This window comes from Tachypleus tridentatus, chromosome 13 (genome assembly GCF_004210375.1).
Source record: "Tachypleus tridentatus isolate NWPU-2018 chromosome 13, ASM421037v1, whole genome shotgun sequence".
Classification (NCBI taxonomy): domain Eukaryota; kingdom Metazoa; phylum Arthropoda; class Merostomata; order Xiphosura; family Limulidae; genus Tachypleus; species Tachypleus tridentatus.
In genome coordinates this window covers 218,402,219-218,428,180 of record NC_134837.1, presented here as the reverse complement: position 1 = coordinate 218,428,180, position 25,962 = coordinate 218,402,219, and the positions used below count along the sequence as shown (strand labels likewise).

The following is a 25,962-nucleotide window of genomic DNA, read 5'->3' as shown; positions in this document are numbered from 1 at the left end:
CTGCTTTATGATCAGGTACGCAACTTTGTACGATGCTGTGAGAATCGGTTTGTCAATAGGTACAAAGCCAAGGACAGGCAAAGTAGCCTTTTTATTGAACCTGGCTCTCGTTACCTTGAATTTAGCAAGCGTTGTGTTCTTGTATTTCCCATGTCCATGCAGCTTTAGGGAGTGTTCTCTTAGTTTTGCCAGTGCTAGGCTAGAATTGCTCAACTTGGCATTGCAAATCATGCAATGAGGACGCTGACTCCCTTCATGTTCTGTTATACATGTGAATCCATATTGTATGTATTCATCCGATCACTTTCTGTTTTTACTCAACATAGCTAGTACGAAGGGATTGAAAAATTAGGAAAAAATAAAAAACGATGCACGATTACTACAGTCACAAGTCGAGTGCTAAGTGCACGAAGTTCCCTGTAGCATAGATATTAAGGCCAAGTGATGTGACATGATTAGCCGCAGCCAATGATGGCCAAGTGGAGCATGATGTCACGAATCATACGAGTGGGGTGAATAGAATGGACATAAACACATTGTGTGTGTCTTGACCTCTGCCAAACCCCTCAGACTGACTCACCAAACTCCTGGGGTTTGATTGAACCCAAGTTAAGAACCACTGCTTTATATCAAACTTTCAGGAACCACACTAAACTCATTCAGGGATAGCACAATCATGTTAATAAATAAGTACCTCTATTGTAACTCAGATGGAAGAAAAAAGGAAAAATTAAGTGGGGAAACAGACACCTGTAACACATGAGAGGAATTACGTTGATTGGTTCAACATTAAATCAAAAACCCAGCCACTAAAAACAGACTTCCAGATGAAGATAAGGTATTCCAATAAAATGGATGAAATGTAAATGTAACAGCACACCCCAATTATGCACAGTAAAGGACGAACAACAATTTACAGCATGACCATGCAGTGAAGATTTTACTATTTTAACTACACCTAGACAGTTACCACTCAAAGAGTGGGATCCATAAAGAAAAAAGTGACATGCCCTGTTCAACCAACAGTGTATCTAGTCAAAGAGAAAAGAATGAAAGTTAAGAGAAAAATCCAAATCAGCCTTAACAAAAGACCATGGGTCATGCAGTGTCTCCTAGAAAGACTGAAAATGTGCTACACCCAAAGGAAGAAGTGCTCTTATATAAACCAAATCCTTCAATGCATTAGAACCTCACAAGCAGTAAAATAGTGATAAATAATGATGGCTTGTATAACAGAAAACTCCACTGAATCCATTCAAAGAGGAGAATTTATTATCCCAATAGAGATGCAAGTGTGTTTAAAAATATTCCACAAAGAGACTAGAATGAAAGATATGAAACAGGAAAGAACTTGTTCAACTACCCAAGTTGACTGTGGAAAGAGTAGAAGAGTATGCTAAGACTAACCCCAATTTGAAGGAACTAACCAAAGCTACACATTCAATTAACCCCATTGGTGATGGGTAATGGGTCAAAGGTCACAAGATCTTGTTTGTTGACCAGCATTGAAAATTTTATTGAACTAAGATTTTATGAATTTATATCAATAAATTTGGTGTGAAACTGTAGGTAATTCAAATGTTTATATTACACATCTAAACACTGAGGTTTATGCATCAGGTGGTATGCTGAATGCAGCATTGATTCAAATTAGATGTTTGTGATGTCAAAATACAAAGTTTATTGTTCTGTGAGAATCAGGAAATGAAATTACCAATATTAAAAGGTTAGAGCTTAAAATAAAAACTTGCATTTTCTATTTGTTGAACTATTATTATATTTGGTGAATCACAGTGGCTCCACTCACCTCTATTTTTCAAAATGGTCCCTCATATGCACTTCTATATATGACATGTGAATAACCAATAAAAAGCTCAGAATGCCCCCTTAGTAATTTTTTCAGCCATTTTCAAATATAACAGCATTCTCTCTTTCTTTCAAAACAAACCTTCAAGCTGGTAAATTGAGTCTTTAGCCTGTTCAAAATTTAAGATAGAAATACAGCTCAGTCACTAAAGTTGATATATCATAATGGAATTCTATGGTATCAATTAAGTAATTTATGATTTCTTAGTTATTCAAACATCTATATAAAACCTAAAAAAAATTATTTTGTTTCACTAGATACAAGTGAGCACAAGTGTGCCGCATCATTGTAGCTTCTGTATTATCAGCCAGACATGGCTGAAAGGTCAATACATTAAAAATAAGTCTGCATAAATGTATAATGTAACGAGACTTGAACTATTTAGTCTAAACACTTATGTTTGTGTTATAATCTGCAGCCATTTTGGAACAAGAAAAGACATAAGTTATATATATTTTCCAGTTTTATGTGGCAGTTACAAGATCGGTCAAATCAGATGAGCCCCTACAGAGATTTGTTGGTGAAACTAAATAATTGTTTTCTTGATAAATATTTGACAGAACTCTAGACATTATAAGGATTTTGCATGTGAAATTTTTTCTGGTGCATAAAAGTATTTTTAATCTTAAAATTTATTTTGTATGTTGGATAGGCAATACTTAAAAATAAAAGGGACATAAAAAACATTGCTTAACAAATCTTTATACTTGATAAAAGAATCTAATATTTTGTACAGGAATAAAATGTAATGTTTACTGCTAATCAGCCAAATTTCAAGAATGCATGTTTACTAATTTAAAAGTAATAGCATGAAAACTATAGCAAGTACAAAATGGTTATCAGGGCAGTCCTAGGGAAATGAGCCTGCACTGAAATGGTTAATGGTGTTGGCAAAATCTCCAAAAATGTTGAAGTTTGGTAAAATACAAACTACCCAACAAAAGACAAACCAAAGCAGGTCCAAACAGCAGGGTACAAAAAATGTACAGAATCATGTGGTGAAAAAAAAACACACCCTAAGATATGTGATCAAAAATTACATAGTAAAATGGATAAGACACAAGAAGTGATTGAGGTGTGACAGATCAATCCAGAATTCCAATTAGTGTCAAATATACATGACGAATGGAGAAACCAATAAGTAGGACAGATAAAGAATGGGAAAGTACCAGACATGTAAAATGAAAAAGACGACAAAAGAGCAACTCAAAGACAATTTGAATAGAGAGAGCATCACAAGTACTTCACATGACACTAATACAGAAGCCCAAAAAAATGGACTGGTTGAGAAAAAGAACTGACTGGAAGTCCCTATTACCATTTTTTTACCATCCATTGCTAATATCCCATGCTAGAAGATCTCAGAAGCAAAGAAACCATATATGGAGGAAAAAAAAACTGAAGATGACAAACACCTCAACATGGAGGGAAGGAGGTATCTTATGAAAATCCTGAAATATAAGGGTAATACCTGAAAAAGGTACTGCAAGGTAAACATTACCTTTAGGAGAATTGATAAAGTAATAAGAAGTTAAAAAATTAGGTAGGGGATAAAATAAGATGAACAGAAATCAAATTAATATATATAATCAAGAAAAAATCTGTCTGATGGTGAAATATCTATGTAAAAACGGCTCGTTTGGGTTGAGAAAATTTTTTACATATCTGTTTTCACATGTATATTTTTCTTTACCAGTGGATTTTCTCGACATCACTATATGATGGTAGGCTAAGGCACAAAAAAACCAAAGACTGTGTAGGATGAAGCTTGCAAGTATCCACACATTCAACAGAGACCAAAATGATCATCATGAAACAATGTCAGGAGAATGAAAAAAAAAAGGGCAGTGAAATATTAGATGTTGTGTTGAAAAAAATAAAATCTGTGTAACGACAAGAAACCCACTTGAAGTAAAAATGCCTGAGATACCAGCCATCCTGAGATAAAAAACAAGATCTTGCACCTCATTCTCAATTAAGTTGTAAGTAGAACTACATGTAAGCTGAAAATAACAGACACTCGTTAAGTCTAAAAGGATATCATTAGCTTTGAAAATAACAAAACTAACCTAACAAGAAGTTTGTGTTTTTCTTATAGCAAAGCCACATCGGGCTATCTGCTCAGCTCACCAAGGAGAATGGAACCCCTGATTTTAGCGTTGTAAATCCGAAGACATACCGTTGTACTAGTGGGGGGGGCCTTAACAAAAAGTATGTACAAAGTTGGTGCAGACTCCAGATGAAGGGTTCCACAAAAACCAAGTTAATATGAAGTATAAAATAAAAACAACAAAAAAATGAAATGTTATTTTGCTAAATTAAGTGTGCAATAAAATATGTATGATATGATGTATTGAAGAAAAACAACACAGTTAAACTAATTATTGATATACTAGTAGGTAATATACCATATGGGAATTAAATCCTATATAATACAGAATGTTGAATTATACACTATGTTTTGATGCCAAGCTACAGCAACTCCCAACCAAGTTCAAAATACAACTCTAATGCTTCTTCATTTTGTAAGCTTTTTTGTGATGCCATTTTGGATCAAAAGTGAAACAATTTGTAAGTAGTTCAAATTAATGTATGGTGCTGACATCTAGCGTTGAAGTTAGGTATTATTAAGAACAAATTAACTCGTCCGTGGCACTGTGTTACCAATCAGCTTGGACAAGTTATCTCATCTACGGCACTGAACAGGTTAAACATCTATTACTAACATCTTACCAAAAATTGTTCAGTTAAGTCTAACAAATATTAATTTAAAAAATGCAACAAAATGAAGTTAGAATGTGGTAATAATCAATAAAATGAAATTAGAAATTGATAAAATCTAGAGTTGTGGAGCTTGCAAACTACTAGATAAATAAGAAATCAACCAATATTTAAAGCATGAGCCACAGTATTTTTGTTTGATGCTATTTAGCTTTAACCTTATACAAGTGAGAGTGATGCCAAAATAATTCAGGTAAATTGTGGTGGATATTAAAGTCACTGAAGTGCAAGTAACAAGATAACAAAACCATGATTTACTAAAATAATATAGCCTGATGTGATGCAAGAGTAACCTTTTCAGTGTAGAAATATGGTACAACACTGAAGTTTTTGTAATTTAGAGCTTTTCTATTCTCTTTACCAACTAAAAAGTTTTGTTTCAATAGTACTATTGAAAAAAGAAACTGCACTTAACAAAAAATGCTCACACTAGTATTACATAGGTATATCATCTTTCCAATAAATATTCTAAAAATTTACTGAAGTAGGTACATAAATTATAATAATTTCAATTTTCATAAATTGGACTATACAAATAAGTGCAAAACAGAAACTACATAAAGTAACAAACAATAGTAAAGTAAACTCACCACACAGCAGCAGAGAAACACCACTAAGAAAGCCTGAGGAACACCAGCAGTCCCCACGATCCAAACCAGTCGAATGAAAAAGATTACCCCAAAAATATTTTGAATACAAGGAAAGTAAACACCTGCTAATGTTCCCAGGTTTGCTTTCTGTACAAAAACAAGCCAAAATACACAGATATTTATAAACAAAGTTTTTGCTGGGATAAATTAAAAATACACAAATATTTCATTGTGAAGGTTTTGTTTGTTTGTAATTAATCACAAAGCTACACAAAGGGCTATCTGTGCTCTGCCTACCACAGGTATCAAAACCCAATTTCTACTGCGAAAGTTCAGACATACCACTCTACCAGTGGGAGACCACTGAGAAAGTATTATGTCAAAACACCTTTTGTGGAGCAATATTTTAATATTTATAGATACTTGCTAAAATGTTTTTAATGGTGTAACAAAATAAATATTAATCTTTGATCAAACACAAAACAGATAAATTATTTTTGAGGAAGCAAAAAAACAAAAAACAAAACAGAAACAAATGCTATTACAACAAAAATAAAACAAGCAATTTATATGCTATATGGAAGAGAGAAAAATTCAAATAGTATTTCCTAAGAGAAAGAAAAACTAAGCAAACAAATATCGTTTTCAACACTTCAATAAAGAAGGCTATGCATATTATGTCAGTGTACATGGTGGTGGGGTGCAAAACAAAAACAGATTATCAATGATATATTGAAAGAACAAAAAGGAAGAAATGAGAAAGTTCACCTACAACTAAAAACTTGTATTTCTTAAATGTTTATACAAACTGTCTGAAAAATAACTATGAATGAAAACCTACCTTTGGCACCATCTTAGCATCCTGGTCAGATACAGAAGGGATAGTTACATTATAATTTGCTAAGGAATTGAGAAGAGTAGCAACAGTTGGACGCTCAGGCATTTCTTCCTGAAAAAAAACCAACAAAACACTCTTTAAACATATTCAAATTTGACTCACCACAAACATGTGAAGTGCTAGTTTAATAGGTAGATGATATTATGTTTAAAAAATAACAAACATTAAATGTTAGTTCAACAGATAGCTGATGTTACACATAACAACAATTAATAAATTCTGATTCAAAACATTTTCCCTGATGTTTTTAATAACCATTTCAGAGTTCTTCACAATATGAAATGACTGATTTCTTTTGCTTCAGTCAAGCCAAAGGAATGTATCCTAAAAGCAGTCTTACCCATAGAAGAGAATTAAACAAAATATTTGAGTCAAAACCACCCCACTATTTAAAATTTTTTTAGCCAAACTTTTAGCTAATAACTATTTATTTCAGCCATATTTGACAAAAGAAGTCCAAGTGAAGACTGAAGATGTATCATGGTATGGGGTCTGAAGAGTTTACCAAGATTCTCTTCCTAGTCCAAGGAAGCACACTATAGTTCATAACCTACCACCTTAAAAAGATCGGCAATTTTGAAGATTATTAGGAATACTTCTGCTGGAGTCTTACTACATTTTTAAATATCTGGTATAAAAGAATAAAATTAACCTTGTATGCACATGTGGGGATCCGAGGATGCAAGACGCAACTTTTCCAGACTACTATTCAACAGAGTATTATGTATTTGATGTCAGTTATCAACTCTTCATTTTACCCTACATTGCTGTATAACAATAGTTCATGCTGAGGAGCATATATATCAGATACAGTATACAAGTAAACAAAAAAAAAAACCAAAAAAAAACCCAGTAGATATGCATTTTCGAAGTTTTGAGGTTATACAAATGTAATATGCACACTGTACAATACATAAATGTATTTTACACAACTGACATTTGAAATTATCAGTACTTCATGAAACTTCATAACTGCAGAATTAAGCAACATTTCACAAATCCATCCTTTATTATGACCATGGTTTTGTCATGATGATGCCTTTATGCTGGCAAACCCAGTTACATACTGTACTGTTTATTGTTATATAAGTAAATACAAGTCTTGAGAAGATCCACACATTTTTTTTAGAAATTAAAAATAACAGGTAGGTGTCTTTCAAATAGGGTACCATATAGTATCGAAAAGAAATATATGGTACCAACATTTTTATTTCATTGGATTATTAAATTAACAAAATTTTATTAAGGATTATTGAAATCAACACAGCTAGAGTCTACAACTATCCAGCTAAGAACTGTCTTCAAGTGATTATTACTGAGCCAAAAGAATAACGTAAATGTAAATGAAGTGTTGCGATTGAAAATTTTCAGCTTTGGCATTTTTCAAACACTAACAATGTATCTAGACTTTGATATTTGTTTTCATCAAAATTAGTTTCCAGTTTTCTTTGTATAGAAGCTGAAGTCAGAATTCTCCTAAGACAGATATTTTTTGCACTGATAATGTCTAAAATAATGAAAATGCAAGTGGTAAGACTGTTAAGAGTTGGGCAATTTAATCTATTGCCTATGAACACCAACAGCATCAGTTAATGCCTCATAAAATAAATCATTCAATTGAAATTACATTTGAATAAATTAATGCCATGAAAATATCCAACTAAATTTACTGTTTAGTTTAGTTTAGGTAGTGTTATTAATTCATTTTGTGTTTGCAATAGCATGGAGATTTCTAGAAGACCTAAAAATAACAGAGTTAAAGTCATACAACAGAGAAGTTTGGTCAGAGAAAAGATAGAAAATGTAAAGTTAACCTCTGGGGGAATGAATGTACTAAAAACTGATAATGTTAGAGTTAGATTAATGGTTTGAAACAAGTAAGGAGAATAACCTGTTTTGCCAAAGGATGATCTAAACTAACTGAACCCATTGCATAGACTTTAACAAAAGGCAAAAGATTATCAGAAGTTCTGAATACAACTGCAATAACTCTCAGAATAATGTAAGTGAATTATACATGGATATTATTGCAATAAAATTAGAGAAAAATAGTTTGGCTTGTCAATTGAATTCTAAAGCAAATGAATTGGCCTAAGTGGACTTGACAAGAAGATAACTACGATCTCCACAGAGTAAAGAATTTTTGTACATACATTTAACTTGTTTTGAATATGTATATATATATTTTAAAAATAAGTAGAGTGCTAACTGTTCATTTATTTTCAAATTTATTGCCAACAAGCCTCATAAACCTACTGTAGAAGAATTCTTAGCCCATCACACCCATTATAAATATAAACTACTAAAAGGTAGTTTCTAACAGAAACAATATTTTGTTACTTTCTGACATTTATTTAGTGTAACTCATGAAAAAATACATGTTCACATTGTTATTTTGGTATATCCATAAAGTTTTGCTTGAAAAAAAAACAATCCACTTGCTGATTTTATTTTATTTTTAAATTTTTCTGACCATCCCAAAAATATAGCTTTATTTTTGCAAATAATCTTTTACAGCATTGATAATAAATTATCGAATTGTTGATTTTCAAGCATTTTCCTTTGATAATGTACAGGCTTGTGTTGAAACTTTATCATGCCAAATAAAGTGAGTTGATTATTTACTAGCAAAACACAGCTGTAAAGTTTAAATATAGTTTTATAGAGCAAGAATGGAACAATGTCACAGAAGAATAAGTATATGGGCTGAAACAATTTTGTAAACAAAACTTTAAACCTCTTGCCATGTCACAACCTTGAACAGTGTTACATTCACATTTTAATTGAACTATTATTATTATTATTATTATATTATAACATACTAAGCATCAAAACATAATTAATAAATCAAATTTAATATTAGATAACTTTTCAATTCTTAATTTCATAAGTAAATGTTTTTTAAAAATCCTCAATCTCTTCTAGTGTGACAGTTGTGACATTTATTCTCTGGTCTTCCCTGTTCTCCGATTTATCACCCCTCTCTGAAGTATGAAATTTTATGTAAATTATTCATTATAATATAGATATTACAAAGGCAAAGATTAATTTTCATAGACTTCAATCTTATACGTTTCAAGAGGCCTAAACTAGAGAATCTCATTCACATGCCACACCCACCTTCACATCTCTTTCACAAACTGCCAGTATTTTTTTTTGTTATGTTTTATACTGTATAATTTATAACCAATAGAAAGAGTCAAGCTTTAATTTAGCAATGAGGAATTAAAGCCAACATCTTTAGATTGAGTTTCTTTCAGGTCAAGAATATTATGAAATTATTATAAGGCTCTGATATTATAGTTAGAAAGTCAGATTATATTAGTTGTAAGTTATTGTTTGCTTTGTTCATGTTATACTGTGTTCGTAAGTGAATACAAATTATTATTTAGTACACTAGTACCATCAGTATAAAAATAAGCTTAAGTTTCACAAGCAACTTACAAGAAAGATAAAATGTAAGTACAATATTTCTTATTCTTCATGTATTTATTTTATTGTTGTAGAAATAATTAAAATATAAAAATTAAAAATGTAGTAGGTTTGAAAAGATAAGGAACAATAATAATAATCCTCCACAAGTTACCCTCCCAAGTACCTTCTACATTATGTCACTGTACACCATAGCTTAAGCAACACAGCTGCAAAGTGATTCACAATTTGTATGGAATTATTGTCAGTTAGACATGGTTCCTAGGGCAATAAAATTAAACAGATGTAGATTGTAACAGCTTATGATAAACAAATGTAGTTTTCTGTTACAGTTTACAACAATTTTACAAAAGAAAAAATAGTTACAAGGTCAGTTAAATTCAGTGAGTCCACATACAATTACAGTACAAAAAACAACAGAAAGTTTAAGTGGTAAAAAAATATTTAATATTTATGAGGATTCTGAGAGGCTACAAAAATGAAATTTGAAAATATTTTGATGAATTAGTTTTAATCTTAATATAAAAAATCACTTTGGATTCGGGCAATAAACACCAATTCCATATATACAAGGACAAAACTTCAGTAAAATCAGTTATTAAAAAAAATCTTATTTTTTGTATACAAAAGTCTATTGACGTTTACTGGTAGCTTGCCAGATTTTGTGAAGACACACGCACTATATTAAAACTTAAAATACAGAAATTCTGATGGCTACTTTGAGCTTACAAGTTCAGTGTAATGCACTGACCACATATAGAAAGTTTAACATTAATTGTGAAAATATTCCTGTAATTAAGTTATATTTGACTGTAACTGTCACTTTTGTAAAGCCAGTTTTTAAGTTTTTGAATGCAGTAACATCAGTGCACATGCACTGCATCCTTGCAACTTCTGTAACATTAGCTAGCTACTGCTGAAAGATCAATACAATTAAAATAATATATATATATATATAAATGTATAATGCTATGAAACTTAAGCTATTAAAACTAAACATACATTTCCATGTTATAATCTGTAGTCAATCTACAACAAGAAAATTTTTTTTATTATTATTATTTTTCTTAATGGTGGTAATTTTGATGGATCCTCTACAGTTGGGGTAGAAAATATAGCAAATATAAGATCTTACGGAGAACAAATATCTTAAGTGTGTTTAGGAGATTTTAAGAGATTACACAAATGATATTTTGAGAGTTTTTGTTATGAAGAATAGTTCTTAATTATAACATGAAAATCCCTTTGAACTCAGGCTTATAACAAAACAGACTCAACATATTTACAAACAAATCTTTAGTAAAAATACTTCATTAAAAAATCTGATTGTACATGAACAAAATACTTGTAATGTAACTAAACATCTACCAAAATTTGTAAAGATACACAATGTATTAAAAGTTATTGTATAAATACATTATGTATGCAAATGTGTACTTGAACTTGCATATTTTATACCAAAGGGTAAAGTGCTGATGCAAAACATTAATATTACAATCATGTTAATTTTGAGCAGTTAAAACTTCTAACAAATAAGTATGATATGCAGAGAAATAATTGCTTGAAATAGTAGGTATTGAAAAGCACAAGTATAACTGAAATGAATTTACATGGAACAGATACATATTTCTTTCATATCCTGATAAACTTCCATCTTTAAAGATAGGTTGGCTCTCTTCTTGCTGACCATCTGAAATGAAAAAAAATATGTAGATTAACATATACATCTATAATGAATACAATTCTTAAGTTTACAAAAAAAATGTACAAAACAAACTTCTTTCAAGAGTGTAGTTTATATTACTCTAAAGTTACAGTAATTCTATATATTTTTATTATGTTATGGTACTTTCAATTTCATTGATTTGTTATAGTAAACATAGGATAAGCAAAAATTGAAGATTCATTGGATACTATACTACAGAGTAAAATCCAACTATTCCTAATTCTGACTTACTGAAGGAGACTGAAAACAAAGTTATATAAATTAACAAGCTTTAGTGACAAAAACAAATCAAACTAAAAATTAAACATGGTTAAATGTTTCTCCTGTTCACTAAACAGAGATGAAGAAAGACCTTTATTAAATCTGTCTACAGTTCAAGTTCATAGTTGAGCTGGGAACAAAAAGACTTAATTTCAAAGTTGAAAGATGAGGTATAAAAGTTAAAGTTTAACTGTAAACAAAATCAACTGAAAATCTACCTGCATATCAACAGTTCTAATAAGTCTCAAAAACCAAAACATAATACACACAGCACTCTCTCTCTCTCTCTCTCTCTCTCTCTCTCTCTCTAAGCACACATGATTGAAGGCCACTCAAGTGAACAAGGGTATTTCAAGCCCTTAAAATATAATCCCATTAGCATGAGAAAATCATTGATGCTACCTGCATCACACATTACAGTAAACTTCCTTAATAAAGAACACTGCAACACCTTTGGCAAATCTCAGTCCTTTGCATAACTGAAACAAGATTAACCTACTAGCTCTCTTGACTGATATTTTATAGTAAGAACCAACACAGAGTACTGAAAATGTGAAAAATCTGTCAGAAAACCTATAGCAACTTCACATTTCCATTCAATAGTAGTTTTTGTAATTTACATATAACTGGTATTACCATTTAAAAAAAAAAGTGTATTCATTTTGTTATTATTTATCTTTCCAGATGTACAGTGCAAATATGGTGATAAGTACACAGTTCAAAACTGTGTCATTTTAACATAAAAAAATAAGCATTTTTCCCCCACAAATAACTGTATACTTCAACATTTTAATATGTGAACATGATAATAATCTTGTATATCACACAAAGTATTCAAGTTTATCAGCAAACAAAAAGCTGAAAATGTTTACTTCTGATAACAAAATCAGTTTCTGTAGAATGTGTGTTTAAATAACCTTACTATAATTATAATTCATAAAATATAAAACAGCAATAGTTCTTGTTTTAAGCACAGTGTTTTATCTTTCATGTATATATAAATAACATTCTAATGTACATTTCTTGTTAAAGGTCCAATGAAGCATGAATTTTACCATTCTACTAGCCTGAGTGATTTATACAGTACATTGCATTTAGGCATAAACTTGTTATGAGTGGTATACTTACACACACACATGCAAGTTTTCAGCACTGTGATATAATGTATTATATACAATTTGATTTTTCTGAAACAAATGTAACAAATATTACTTTCAAAACAAACAGATAAAGGATAATTTACAAATTATGAATTCTAAATATCAAGTTTTAAACTTTCACAGCAGTCATTTGTGATAAAATTTTAAAATAAAGATATAACAACACTTTCAATAGTTGCAGTTAAATGTAAACTTCAGAAAAACAACTGTCTTCTCATTCTAAAATAATTAACTAAAACAGCTACATTACTTACACAGATTCTGTTGTAATCTAGACTGTCTAGTGTACTGCTATAAGTATCAACTGTTTTTACATTGTTTATAATGAGGTTTTTGAAGAGTTAATTCCAAGGACTCAAAATACCTAAAAGACCAAGAGTCGTGGCAGGACCTCAAATTTATGATCAGTACATAATTACATAAAGTGCTGATAATGTAATTTTCAAACTGTTTCAAAACCCATGACTGATAATTGGTTGAAGAAATAACTTATCACTGATCACTTTTTCCATCAATAAATTCACATGTCCAAGGTATTGCCATGTCTATGTGGGCTCCTACAAAACTTTGAGTTCAAGAATTAAAATATCATGCATAAAATAATCCATACAATCAATCACCTATTCTTTGCCACTCTTTAAAAGACTAATTTTATACCAAGGGCAAACAAGTTCATCCTTTTTAGAAGTGCATGCCATCTACTGACATTTCCATAAGGTCCATTATCCTTCTTTAATAACTTAAATTTACTCTTTTAAATTTAATCATCAAAACAGATTCAGATTTATTGATACTAATTAAATTAGTAAAATAACTTTTCTCCCCCCAATGAATAATATGCTTAGTTTCCCTGATGTGTTTTGCCAAAGGTGAAATACTAATATTGTTTCTTAACATTTCTGTTGTGTTCATTAATTTTAGTTTGACCTATGAAAGGTATTATACATTCGCACAATACTTTACACATACCAACTTTTCCCATTAACCCTTTTGCAATAATCACAGGTCAAAGGCCATATCATCATGTTTATTGACTTGAATTCAAAATTTTATTGAACTACAATTTTATGAATTTATATCCGTAAGTTTGGAATCAAACTGTAGATTATAATACAAACTTTAATATTATATGAATTAATTTGTTAAGAATATATATTACAAGAACTCACCTAAATATAGCCTTTTGGAAAGTCATGTGGTATGTTTAATGCAGCACTGGTTAAAATTAGATATTTGTGATGTCAAAGTACTAAATCTATTGTTTTGTAAAAATAAAGAACTCAAATTACTAATATTAACAAGCTAGAACATAAAATAAGAACTTGTATCCTTTTATTTTGCTTAGATATGGCTTGTGTACTGAAACAAGCACAGTGGCTGTATTTACCTCTTTCCATTTTTATAAAGGTTCCTTTTATACTCTTATTACAATATGTGACTTGTAAATAACCAATTGACAACTCAGAATGTTCCCCTAGTTGTTTTCTCAGCCATTTTAATCTGTGAAAAGGCTACCACGTTCTTTCAATCCAAAATTAAGGAGATAAGTTGTATCTTTAGTCTGCTCAAATTTTCATATTTCTTTGAACTTAAATGCAGCTTAGTTTCCAAGCTTAATAAAATTATAGTGGAATTGTACAGTACCATTAGTTATATGATATTTTTGGTTATTCAACTATATATGTAAAATCTAAAGAAAAAGGAAAAAATTGTTTGATATCCTCCACTCGTGAAATTTTAAAAGGCTAAGCAACCTATATCCAACAGCAACTGAGTATAAAGATCATAGTAAAAAAAGAGATTTGTTTGCTTTACTTTAGTTATTGTTCTATATTTTAAGAAAAATAAGTTTCACAACTTGTTTCTAAATAGTAATAATCTATATACATATATATAATGTATAGTACTTGAAATGTGACTGAATATTACAAAATAATAATCCACTAAAACAGCCAAGAAAGGTAAGACTAAAGGTCAGTTTTATACTACTGTATACAGTAACACGACTGCACATGGACATGATTATTGCATGTAATATAATGTTAGCTAGACATGACTGAAAGGTCAATATAATAAAATATAATAATAAAACTATATAACATTGTGAGACTTAAGTTACTTAGACTAAGTATTTGTGTTTCTGTATTATAATATATACAATCAGTCATTCTAGCAAGAGAAAAAGCACAATTTATATATTTTTTTTATGATGGTTAAGAGGTTGGTCAATTTACAGACTGCACCTAATTAGGATACAGAAAATGATAAAATGTAAGTCTTACTGAAAATAAGCATTTAAAATGTATTTAGTAGGTTTTAGAGGCTACACAAATAATATTTGAGATGTTTGGGACAAAGAAGTTTTCTTAATCGCTATATGAAATCAGTTTGCACTAGTAATAAAACAAACTCAATATTTTCAAAAATAAATCTTTAAGAAAATATTTCATTAAAAAATCTGATTTTTTTTTTTTTAAATTGTAATATTTATTACAAGTCTACCAAATTTTATGAAGATGCACATGCTGTATCAAAAGTTATATTGCAAATACTTAACGTGTCAAAGTGGAGACAAACTAGTGTATATTATATGGTAAGCCAGTTGTGAAAGTATTAATATCAGCACAACCCCAGATGAAAAATAGATGGCAACTGTTCTATAAGAGCATCAAGGTCTGGTTGATCAAAAGTCCTTGAAAACAGGTGAAGAAAACAAAATGTGATGGTACAATTCAAAGAGAAGTTGGTTGGTTTGGTGTTTTATGGTGCAAAGCAACTAGACTATCTGTGCCAAATATTGGGTAAAAAAGTTAAAATTAAAGTAAAATTATTAAAATTCATAAAAAGAAATTAAGGTAAAACAAAGCAAAGTTTAATTTTTGAATTAAAAACATAAATAACATTAAATCCAATTTTTACATCTAGTCTACAGCAGTAAAGAAAAACTACAGTACGATAAGTTGTAAAGGACTTTCTGTAGCATAACTGTAATTCTTATAACTCACTAGGATGACTAATGAGTAAGCTAAAAAATCAGCATTAGTCACCTGAAGTTGGCCTTTCCAGTCCAGGTTTCGAGTTATTTGATATTATAGTAATTTTCAGAGAGTAAAATAATACACGTTTTAAAAGACTTGTAGCAAAATTCCAATTATTATAACTCGCCAGGATGACTAACGGGTAGTCCAAACAGCAGCAGTCACCTAATTAGTCCTATTTTCGAGTTATTTGACATTACGGCTATTTTCTATTTTCAAATCGAACTAGATGCACTTTGATTCTTAAAAGGGAATCACATTAAAAAAGGTCAAATTTATAAATGAAAAACTTAAATAGCATAAAATGATTAATGCCCTTTGAAAAACTAAAAACATTTCAAAGGTAGACGGTGTCACCATCACCAATAACACTGCCTAACATTACAGATAAACCTTGAAACAAAACATTTAAAATGGTGCCATTGATGAGAGTCATAATGACCAACACAGCCTGGTATCCAGAAAAACTGGATAGAAGCAGATGTTAAAGAGAAACGGGCCAGTCAGTTTTAAATATCGGTGAAACACAGTGAGAGCTAATGTGAAGCAATTCCAGGGCCAGTGTAGAACTAAATGAGTCACTATAACTAGTGCTATTTGAGTACTGCTTAGCTTCTATGAGATCCAGAGCAAAAGAAATGGGATATAGTTCAGCAGTGAACACAGAAGCTTTAAAGGGGATTCTGCTCGCAACCACAACAAACCATGGCAGAGCTCACAGGGTCACCCGATTTAAAGGCATCTGTATAAATAGAAATGGATGGATGGTTTGTAAGATGTCCAGCAAATAACAGACAGTATTTCCAATTGGAAGTGTCTGCTTTTCTCAGATAACTTAAAGATAGGTCATATTTGGGCTGACCAGCAGATACAGCAATGTTATCCAGAGAGAGACCCAATTCATCCAACTGCGCCTGGATATGAAGGCCAAAAGAAGCAATGGCAAATCATCTGTTCTGAAAAAGCATGGCCCACTAAGAAAGGAAAAATACAACCCAAGGGTGGATGTTTTGGTAAGGAACAAAATTTTAAAGCATACAGTAATGACAGTTGCAAACAGCAGAGGTGTAAAGGAGGTTCATGAGACTCAGTGTATAAGCTCTGAACTGGGAAAGTGCAGAGCCGAAATCCCTGATGATGAACGGGGTCCAGCATATGTAAGGCTGAGGTCCTGGCAGAGCCATAGACCAGTGATCCACAGTCGAATTTCGATTGAATAAGAGTGTGACATATCTTTTTGCATAGAACATCGATCCACTTACAAGTGGTGGAAGAGAAGACACAGAGGATGTTCAGTGCTGTTGTACATTTGACCCATAGTTGCTTGATGTGTGGTATAAAGGTTAGCTCATGGACAAATATAAACCCCAAGAACTTTGTCTAAAGGACCACAGGTAGCACAACTTCACCAATACGGAGTTCAGGATCAGGATGAATATGCCATTAACAGCAAAAGTGCATGTAAATGGTTTTAGAGAGAGAGAGAAGTTAAAACCATTTGCTGTGATCCACTTCATTAAATGATTGAGAGCAGTCTGTAGCTGCTGCTCAATATACCTCACATTCAAAGACTGACATGAGATGTAAAAGTCGTTGACACAGAGCCCATTGGCAAAGTAAGAGGGAGTTGTTCAGTGATGGCATTAATCTTTATACTGAAAAAGTATGATACTCAAAACACAGCCCTGATGGACTCCAAGTTCCTGTAGAAAAGAACGAGTGTCAAACCCACATGAGCTTTGAATCACCTGTTCATTAAAATGTTTTTAATAAAAATTGGCAAATGGCCATATAGCCCATATAAATGGAAGTAAAAAAAAAATGCCATACCTCCATGTTACATCATAAGCCTTCTCAATGTCAAAGAATATTAATACAAGATGCTGTCATTTGAGAAAGACTTCTCTGATTGACATTTCAAGTCAAATCAGGTGGTCCATGGTGTAGCACTGTCATCAGAACCCACACTGGGTGGGTGAGAGGAGACTGTTTCATTTGAGGTACCAAACAAGATGAGTATTAACCATCCTCTCTAAGGTCTTACAGAAGCAGCTTGTCAAAGCAATTGGATGATAGTTTGAAAAAATCTTGGGATCCTTGCCAGGCTTAAAGAAAGGCAGGACAATAGCCTGGTACTAGGTATCAGGAAAAAAATTATCCTGCCAGATCTGGTTAAAAATAATCAGAAGAATAGCAAGAGAAGCAGGAGATAGATGGTGTAGCATTTCATAGTGTACATTATCAACTCCGACTGATGCACTGCCAGAAAGATGAAGAGCCAGTTTGAATTCCACCAGTGTGAAGGGATGATTATAGTCACAGAGACAATCAACTTGAAAGGAAAGAGGTGAAAGCTTTTGCCAGGTATCTAGCACTTCTGCTTCATTCTCTGCCTTCTTAGCCATCAAGACTTAGGCAGAAGTATTTTGCCCATCAGCTTTCAAATCTTGCCCCATATGTCTTTAGGACTGGTGGTAGAAGATATGCTGGTTATGAACTTAATCCAAGAGTCCTTCTGGCTTTGACATCTATCCCAACAAGCACGTGCATGGGCCTGCTGGAAAGCAATGAGGTGCAAGAGTGTGAGATACCCACGAATAGTATCCCAAACCTGTTTTTGAGCCATGCCATGTGGCAGGCAGGATTTCTCCATGGACGAGGATATCGTGGAAAATGTGTTGAGATTTTAGGAATACATTGAACAGCTGCCTGTATAATACAATCAGTTACTGCTGCCCCATAGTCGTCCATAGATGGCTTACAGACGATGGTAGGATCAAGTTTTCTGAGAGCAGTGAAAGAGGATCAGTTTGCTTGATCCAGCTTCCACAGGGACACATGGGTCAGGTGGCATTGACCACAACCAGTCTCTCTCAAAATTATAGGAAATTTATCACTACCTCATGGGTTACTGTCAACCCTCCAGGAATAGTGAAAGGGAGCAAACTGATAGATCAACAGCAGTAAAGGATTGACTAGGTGCATGAAAATAAGTGTAAGAACCACTACAAAAAAAGAGAAAGATTGTGATCAGAGAGCATACACTCTATGGAGCAACCTCTCCCATCAATATCAGCACTTCCCCAGAGGGGGATGATGTCCATTAATGTCCCCAAGGATTAAAAAGGGAGACAGCAACTGTTTAATGACAGCATCAAGATCTGATTGATCATAGGTCTCTCTGGACTACAGGTAGAGAAAACAAACAGTGATGGTATGACTAAAGGAAATATGGATGGCTACAGCCTCCAATAAGGTGTCAAGTGACAAAGACAGGGTGAGCACATGCTAATCAACCAACAGTGCCACCCCTCCATGCACTCGTCCATCACAGAGCCTGTATCGGCAGGTTTCAGAAATGTTTCCTGAAAGAAATAAAAAGTAATAACAACTGTATCAGTAATTTCTTTTGTCTAGATAGTATCAATAAAAAAATGTACAAACAGAAAAATGAGAAAGGTAAAAACACATCAAAATGGTTTGATTTCATTCAATTTTGTACAGATTTAGACAGTAAATTTTACACACTTACTAACAGTCATAATTATCTCTATAATAATATAAATGAGCTAAATATTTCAAAGTTAAATTATTAGCAAAAACTGTAATCACATTCAATTTTTAAAAAACTCGTGTTAAACACCTAATCTTGGATATTATTAAATTCAGACTTATGTTGAATAATTTAAATGAAAATGAATTACTAAAAAGGAAATCACTGTATACAGTAATTTTAAAGCATTAGAGTACTGATGACAGAATATCTAAAACCTGTTAGTAGTTTAAAAATGAAATTTCTCTAGGATCCCATATATATATAGCTTAAATATAGATAATGTACAAAATTTAACATGTGATTGTTACTTAAATTTCTTGGCAGACTTTTCATAAACATGTTATTACAAGTAATTTGGATATACTAATAGATCTCTATGAAAAATCATGAAAAATGTGGCAAATATAGAATAGCTACTTAATGCAGAAAAACAAATACTAAATTTCATAAAGAAAAACACAGATGATTATATTCTAAACAATAATTATTTTATAGATGACTCTCCAAATTGGTTTCTAGAATGGAAATATGTTATTAGCAAAATTAAAGATAAATTAGTATGTGTTAATTTTTTCAAAATATCCAACAGTTAAAATTAAAATTGGTAAAATACAAGAAAAATATTACTATGCCTATCAATAAACCCAATGATAATTTTGGTTTTATCTGTAAACCTTTTTTATACACAACTTGTAACTAATGAAATAAACACTCCACAAACATTTCATTTACAAAATAAATCTAAAGATATTCCTATTAACAATTTGTTCAAAACTATAAAAAATTATGTTAATGCAAATCTAGGTTCAGAGTTACTGTGTCTGCTATTCCTAAACTACATAAAATCTCTCATTAAATTTCATTTTATTTCTAATTCAGTGAACACTATACTAAAACAACTTACAGTTTTATTAAATAAATCACTGAATCAGTTATTTCTTAAATTGTAAACATATTTCAGAGATGAGTTTTCATAAAAGAACAAATATAAATTCACCATATTTTAAGAGAAATTAGCTCCAATTTAAATATCCGCTGTTTGTTTATATACTTATTCATTGAAAATAATAAAACTCTTATTAGCACAACTAAATAATGAGATGTCTTTTTTTTTTGCCTCACTGATAATAGTTGTACTTGTCAATGAAGTACACATTTTCCTTTGAAAAAGGCAGGTTTTAGGGCAGACAACTAATTAAAATACATAATATCATAATGGCTTTTTTCTTTCTAAACATTTGATGTTGGGAACGGCATCACATTATGCTGCATGCTTTATCTAGTGACTCATAATGAGGTGACTGACAGATCAAATAGCAAGTCACAAGTTTTTAAAATTTATTATTTGATAATTCATGGAAATCTTCATTCACTGGGTCATCTAGGTTAGCAATTTCATCATTTAATGAGCTGTAGCAGTAAGGAGGGCCATCATCTGATGAGTTATGGACCTTAGTTGATTAATAAACTGCTAAGTAGTAGATGTTAAATACGTCTGATGCCAAGTTTGGTTTTGGATTTCTCGATTCCCTGTCTTTCTCTCATGGTTTAGTCAATTTCTTTTGCAGAAATAAAATAATCTTTACAATCAATGTCTTTTGGTGTGGAGACATTGCAGACAGGCATGTTGATACAAATGTGGAACTTGTCTCTGGTAAAATTTACAAGTTTGATAATTAATAGTTGTATTTTTTATTATTTGCTTTAAGTATTTCAACACTGTAATACTAAGGTTGCCAAATTTAAAAAATGACTTACCATGATCATTGACATTTAAGTCAACACTATTTTCGTTCAGTTCGTCGCTTTCCTTCGCGTAAGATTTGTCCACTGTAGAACCGTAATTTTTATCACCTGAAGAGAGCCTATTCTCTTCGGGCTTTATTACAGTAAATCTGGTTGCCATCGTTTAAAACAAAAATTAACATCCGCTGTTTTAAAGGTTAACAAATTGAATCTTACATATATAATCAAAATCTCTCTCAAATAAAGAAAATCTCGCGTGTATAAAATTTTAGTACGCGTGGCTGCGATATTTACTTTACACCTCAAATTCAAGCGCCATCTGTTATAAATTACTTACTGAATGGACTGGGTTAAGTTAAGATATAAATGTCTGGACTAGAAAGTAAAACCTTAACGTTTATTTACAAAGTTGAATTGAGGAAAAAGAAGCAGTGACAACCAAGAAGTGCAATGTAAAATGTGCCTCATTTTTTCTTAGTGTAGCTTAAAATCTGTTAAAGTAATGAACTTAGCACACAATTTTCAACCAGTTTTACTAGTTTTTTTCGAATCCCTGTCGCACCAAACATGTTCGCCCTTTCAGCCGTGGGGGCGTTATAATGTGACGGTCAGTCCCACTATTCGTTGGTAAAAGAGTAGCCCAAGAGATGGCGGCAAGTGATGATGACTAGCTGTTTTCCCTCTAGTCTTACACTACTAAACTGGGGACGGCTAGCGCTCGTGTAGCTTTGCGTGAAATTCAAAAACAAACAAACAACGTGAGTAAAAGAAAATATCCAAGCAGAAGGGTAGTCCAAAGTGTTTAAACATCCAAGCAAGTCTGTTCCTTTATTTTAATACAAAACTATACAATAGACTTCTGCACTTTGCTCACCAAGGGGAATCAAATTTTTTAAATTTTAATATTCTAAGTCCTGAGAAGCTCCAAGAAAGTACTTGTATTTTATTGCTTAATAAAGATTGTTAACTCTGCTTATCACCCTGTGTTTAATACCATTATTCTCTTTAACATCTCGAGAAATTACATACAAGACTGTTGTTTTAAATCTTTACATACATGTTGCAAATCATGTGATGGTATACATTCACATTATTTTCATAACTTACTGGCTAACATTTATAATAGGTCACACTGCACATAAATACAAATTAATTCTTGAAGACAATGTAGAGCTTTGTACAGTAATGCAACTTATTGCCTTCTTCTAGATATTATTTTTTTCTAATCCTGCAAAGATGTTCAGAAAATGAAAGACAGTACTTCAAATCGGGAGTATTCGCTTTTTTCAGATGACTAAAAGAAAGGCCACATTTTGAGATGGTAATAAGCCATGGTGGGATGGGTTAACCAATGGATACACGAATGTCATCCAAAAACAGACCCGATTCATCCAACTGCACCTAGATACGAAGGTCAAAAGGAACAATGGCAGATCGTTTGTTCTGAAAAAGCTTGGCTCACTGAGGAAGGAACACACAACCTAAGGTGGGATGCTGTGGTAAGAATCGAAGAGTTGAAGCATACAGTAAAGACAGTTGAAAACGGCAGAAGTATAAGGAAGGTTCATGAGGCTTTGTGTACAAACTCTGGACTGAGGAAGTGCGGAAAGCCCCGTGCAGAGCCGAAGCCCCTGATGATGAACAGGGTTTAGTATCTTCAAGGTCAAGGTCCTGGCAGAGCCATAGACCAGTTTCTATCAGATAAGAGCACGATATACCTTTAGCATGGAACATCAATCCAGTCTCCAAGAGATGAAAGAAAGGATATGGAGGATGTTCAGTGCCCTTGTATACTTGACGCACAGCTGCTTGATGTGTGAAATAAGAGTCACTTTACAATCGTATATAAGCCCCAATAACTTTGCCTCAAAGACCACAGGAAGCATAAATTCACCTACACATAGTTCAGGATCGGGGTGAATACCCCATTGGTGGCAAAAGTGCATGTAAACGGTTTTAGAGAAAGAGAAATTAAAGTCATTTGCTGTGGTCCACTTCAGTAAATAATTGAGGGCAGTCTGTAGCTGCCACTTAATAAATCTCATGTTCGACGACTGACACAAGATGTGAAAGTCATCGACAGAGAGCTCTTTTGCAACAGTAAGAGAGAGATGTCCAATGATAGTATCAATGCTTACACTGAAAAGTGTGACACTCATGACACAGCCCTGAAGGACTCCAAGTTTCTGTAAGAAAGAATGCAAAAGTTTCAAACCCACACAACTTAGAATTGCCTTCCATTGAAAGAAAATGGGCAAATTTCCACACAACGCATATGAGTGAAGGTTTCAAAAAATGCCATACCTCCACGTAGTATCATTAGTCTTCTCAAGATCAAAGAATATTACACAAAATGTTCTCGCTTGAGAAAGGCTTCTCTGATCGATATTTCAAGTCGAATTAGGTAGTCAACTGTCTGCTGTTGTCGAAACCCACACTGGGTGGGCAAGAGGAAGTTGTTTGATTCGAAGAACCAAACAAGACGAGCATCAACCATTGACTCTTAGGTCTTACAGAGACAGCTCGTAAAAGCAATTGGACGGTAGTTTGAAGGAATCTTGGAACCCTACCCAGGGTTAGAGAAAGGTAGGATAATATCCTAGTGCCATGCATCAGGAAAAGCATTCTCCTGCCAGATCCAGTTAAAAGCAACCAGAAGAATAGCAAGAGAGAGATGGCGCAACATCTCGTAATGTATATCATCAGGTCTGACTGAGGTACTGCCAGACCAATGAAGAGCCAGCATGAGTTCCACTAGTGTAAAAGAGCGATTATAGTCATACAGACGATCAGCTCGAAAGGAAAGAGGCGATCGCTCTGCCCGAGTATTGACGGCTAAGAAAGTGGAGGATGAAGCAGAAGTGCTAGATACCTGGTAAAAACGTTTGCCAAAAGTATCGGTGATTCTCTGTGCATTGGCAACTTCCTGGCCATCAGAAGGCAAGATCGAAAGGGGGATAGAATTATACTGCCCACTGACCTTCTTAATCTTGTCCCATATAGCTTTGAAACTGGTAGTAAAAGAGAAGCTGGTTGTGAATTTAATCCAAGATTCCTTCTGGCTTTGACGTCTTACCCAACGAGCATGTGCACTGGTCCACTGAAACGCGATGCGGTTTGAAAGTGTAAGATACACACAAAACGTATCCCAGGCCCATTTTTGAGCTTTTCTTGTCATGAGGTAGGCAGAATTCCATTAAGAACGAGGCTATTGTGAGGAAAGTGTAGAGATTTTAGGAATACATTGAGCAGCTGCCTGGATAATACAGTCAGTCACTGCTGCTACGCAGTCATCTATCGATAGCTTACAAACAATGGCATATTTGTTTGTTTTTTGAATTTCGCACAAAACTACTCGAGGGCTATCTGTGCTAGCCGTCCCTAATTTGGCGTGTAAGACTAGAGGGAAGGCAGCTGGTCATCACCATCTACCGCCAACTCTTGGGCTACTCTTTTACCAACGAATAGTGGGATTAATAGTCACATTATAACGACCCCACGGCTGAAATGGCGAGCATGTTTGGCGCGATGGGGATGCGAACCCGCGACCCTCCGATTACAAGTTGCACGTCTTAACACGCTTGGCCATGCCGGGCCACAAACAATAGCAGGATCAAGTTCTGTGAGAGCGGTGAAAAAGCCAGTTGGCTTGATCCAGCTTCCATCAAAGCACATGGGCAGGTGACATCGACCACAGCCAGTCTTGCTCAAAATGATAGGATAATGATCACTGCCCCGTTGGTTATTGTCGAGGAACTACGACATGATGTCTTTGAATGACCGAACAGCTGACACTGGAAACATCTGAGAGGGTTTGGAATCTATGGCCGTCCCTTACAATTAAGATAACCTGCCTTGATGGTGGCAGGTGGACGCAGTGATGTGAATGTCAGAATGAGAACATTGGTTGGCATCACAATTTCTTCTTTGCGAGTGGAGATACATCTCACTGCAGAAACTTCTTTGATGGAGAAACCAGCAAGGATCTCTGACTCGGGGATGTTCTTCAAATCCCTCTCAACAATAACTTCTTGTGATAAATTCAAAGTAGCATGGGGAGCAACCTCAACAGGTATATCCCTAATGGCCTTCAAATGCAAGAGAAGTTCACTGTGTTTAGGAGCGGATGTTTCCACAATATATCACAAGAACAAAGCTTTTTGACTAACTTAGGAGAGCCAGCAAGTTTCTCTAGTCTGAATAAAAAAGGGAGACATTTGCCTTAAAAGTTTATCTGATAAAAAGTGTAATATCAGTAAATGAGGTACAGCTGTTAAAGAAGTTGAAGATTGCTGTTCAGAATCTTCAAGACGTGGTTGTTTACCAGTGGTCTGTTTTTACAGTTTCTTTTTTCAATTTAATTACAGGAATTCAAGGCCAAAATTGTGTGTTAGGGTTGGACTCCTCACTATCAGGATCGTCTCCTCCCCTTCACGTGTCGCCACGCACTGCAAACACTTGGGTGAATGTTTAAATCCCAGAGGAGGTAAACTGAAAGTACAGAACCTATTCTGGAATGTTCCCTCACCACGTACAGAAATAAACACTGAGGGGTAAAAGAAGGTCATCTATATATTCATCGAGTAATAAATCTTGTGAATATTCTTTTAGATATCCAAGAGTTATAACGAAAAATTCGTCTACTTTAAATAACTATTTTGGATTCATTAAATATAAAGTTTGAGCTTCGAGAAAACCTTATCATCCAGTATTACCTCTGCAAAGTAACGGGAAATTGACTTTTCCTGTGTATAAAACGTATGGCATTTAAGATTATCACCAGCGCAATCATTCGGATGATGAGATAGCTTTTATTAGCATGTGAATTTGTTTGTGTTTTCTTATAACAAAGGCACATCGCGCTATCTGCTGAATCCACCGAGGGGAATCAAGCCTCTGATTTCAGC

The 25,962-nt window shown here is 33.2% G+C and overlaps 1 protein-coding gene across 4 annotated transcripts in view; it reads right to left on the bottom strand.

Moving 5' to 3' along the window:
* kcc (solute carrier family 12 member kcc) overlaps nt 1-21,381 on the bottom strand; it is a 144,881-nt gene extending 123,500 nt beyond the window's left edge. For 2 of the 4 annotated variants that reach the window (XR_013021595.1, XM_076482126.1), the window contains exons 1-4: nt 21,068-21,381; nt 11,179-11,258; nt 6,080-6,187; nt 5,239-5,385 (exon numbers count right to left, since the gene is read on the bottom strand). Coding sequence is in view for 2 of the 4 variants with exons in the window: in XM_076482126.1 (XP_076338241.1) it covers nt 5,239-5,385; nt 6,080-6,187; nt 11,179-11,258; nt 21,068-21,215 (483 nt within the window). In the remaining 2 variants the exon portion in view is untranslated. Of the gene's footprint in view, nt 1-1,807; nt 1,901-5,238; nt 5,386-6,079; nt 6,188-11,178; nt 11,259-21,067 lie in introns of those variants that run through there. The other 2 variants (XM_076482127.1, XM_076482128.1) reach the window with 2 other exon arrangements.
* Nucleotides 21,382-25,962: the final 4,581 nt, after the last annotated feature.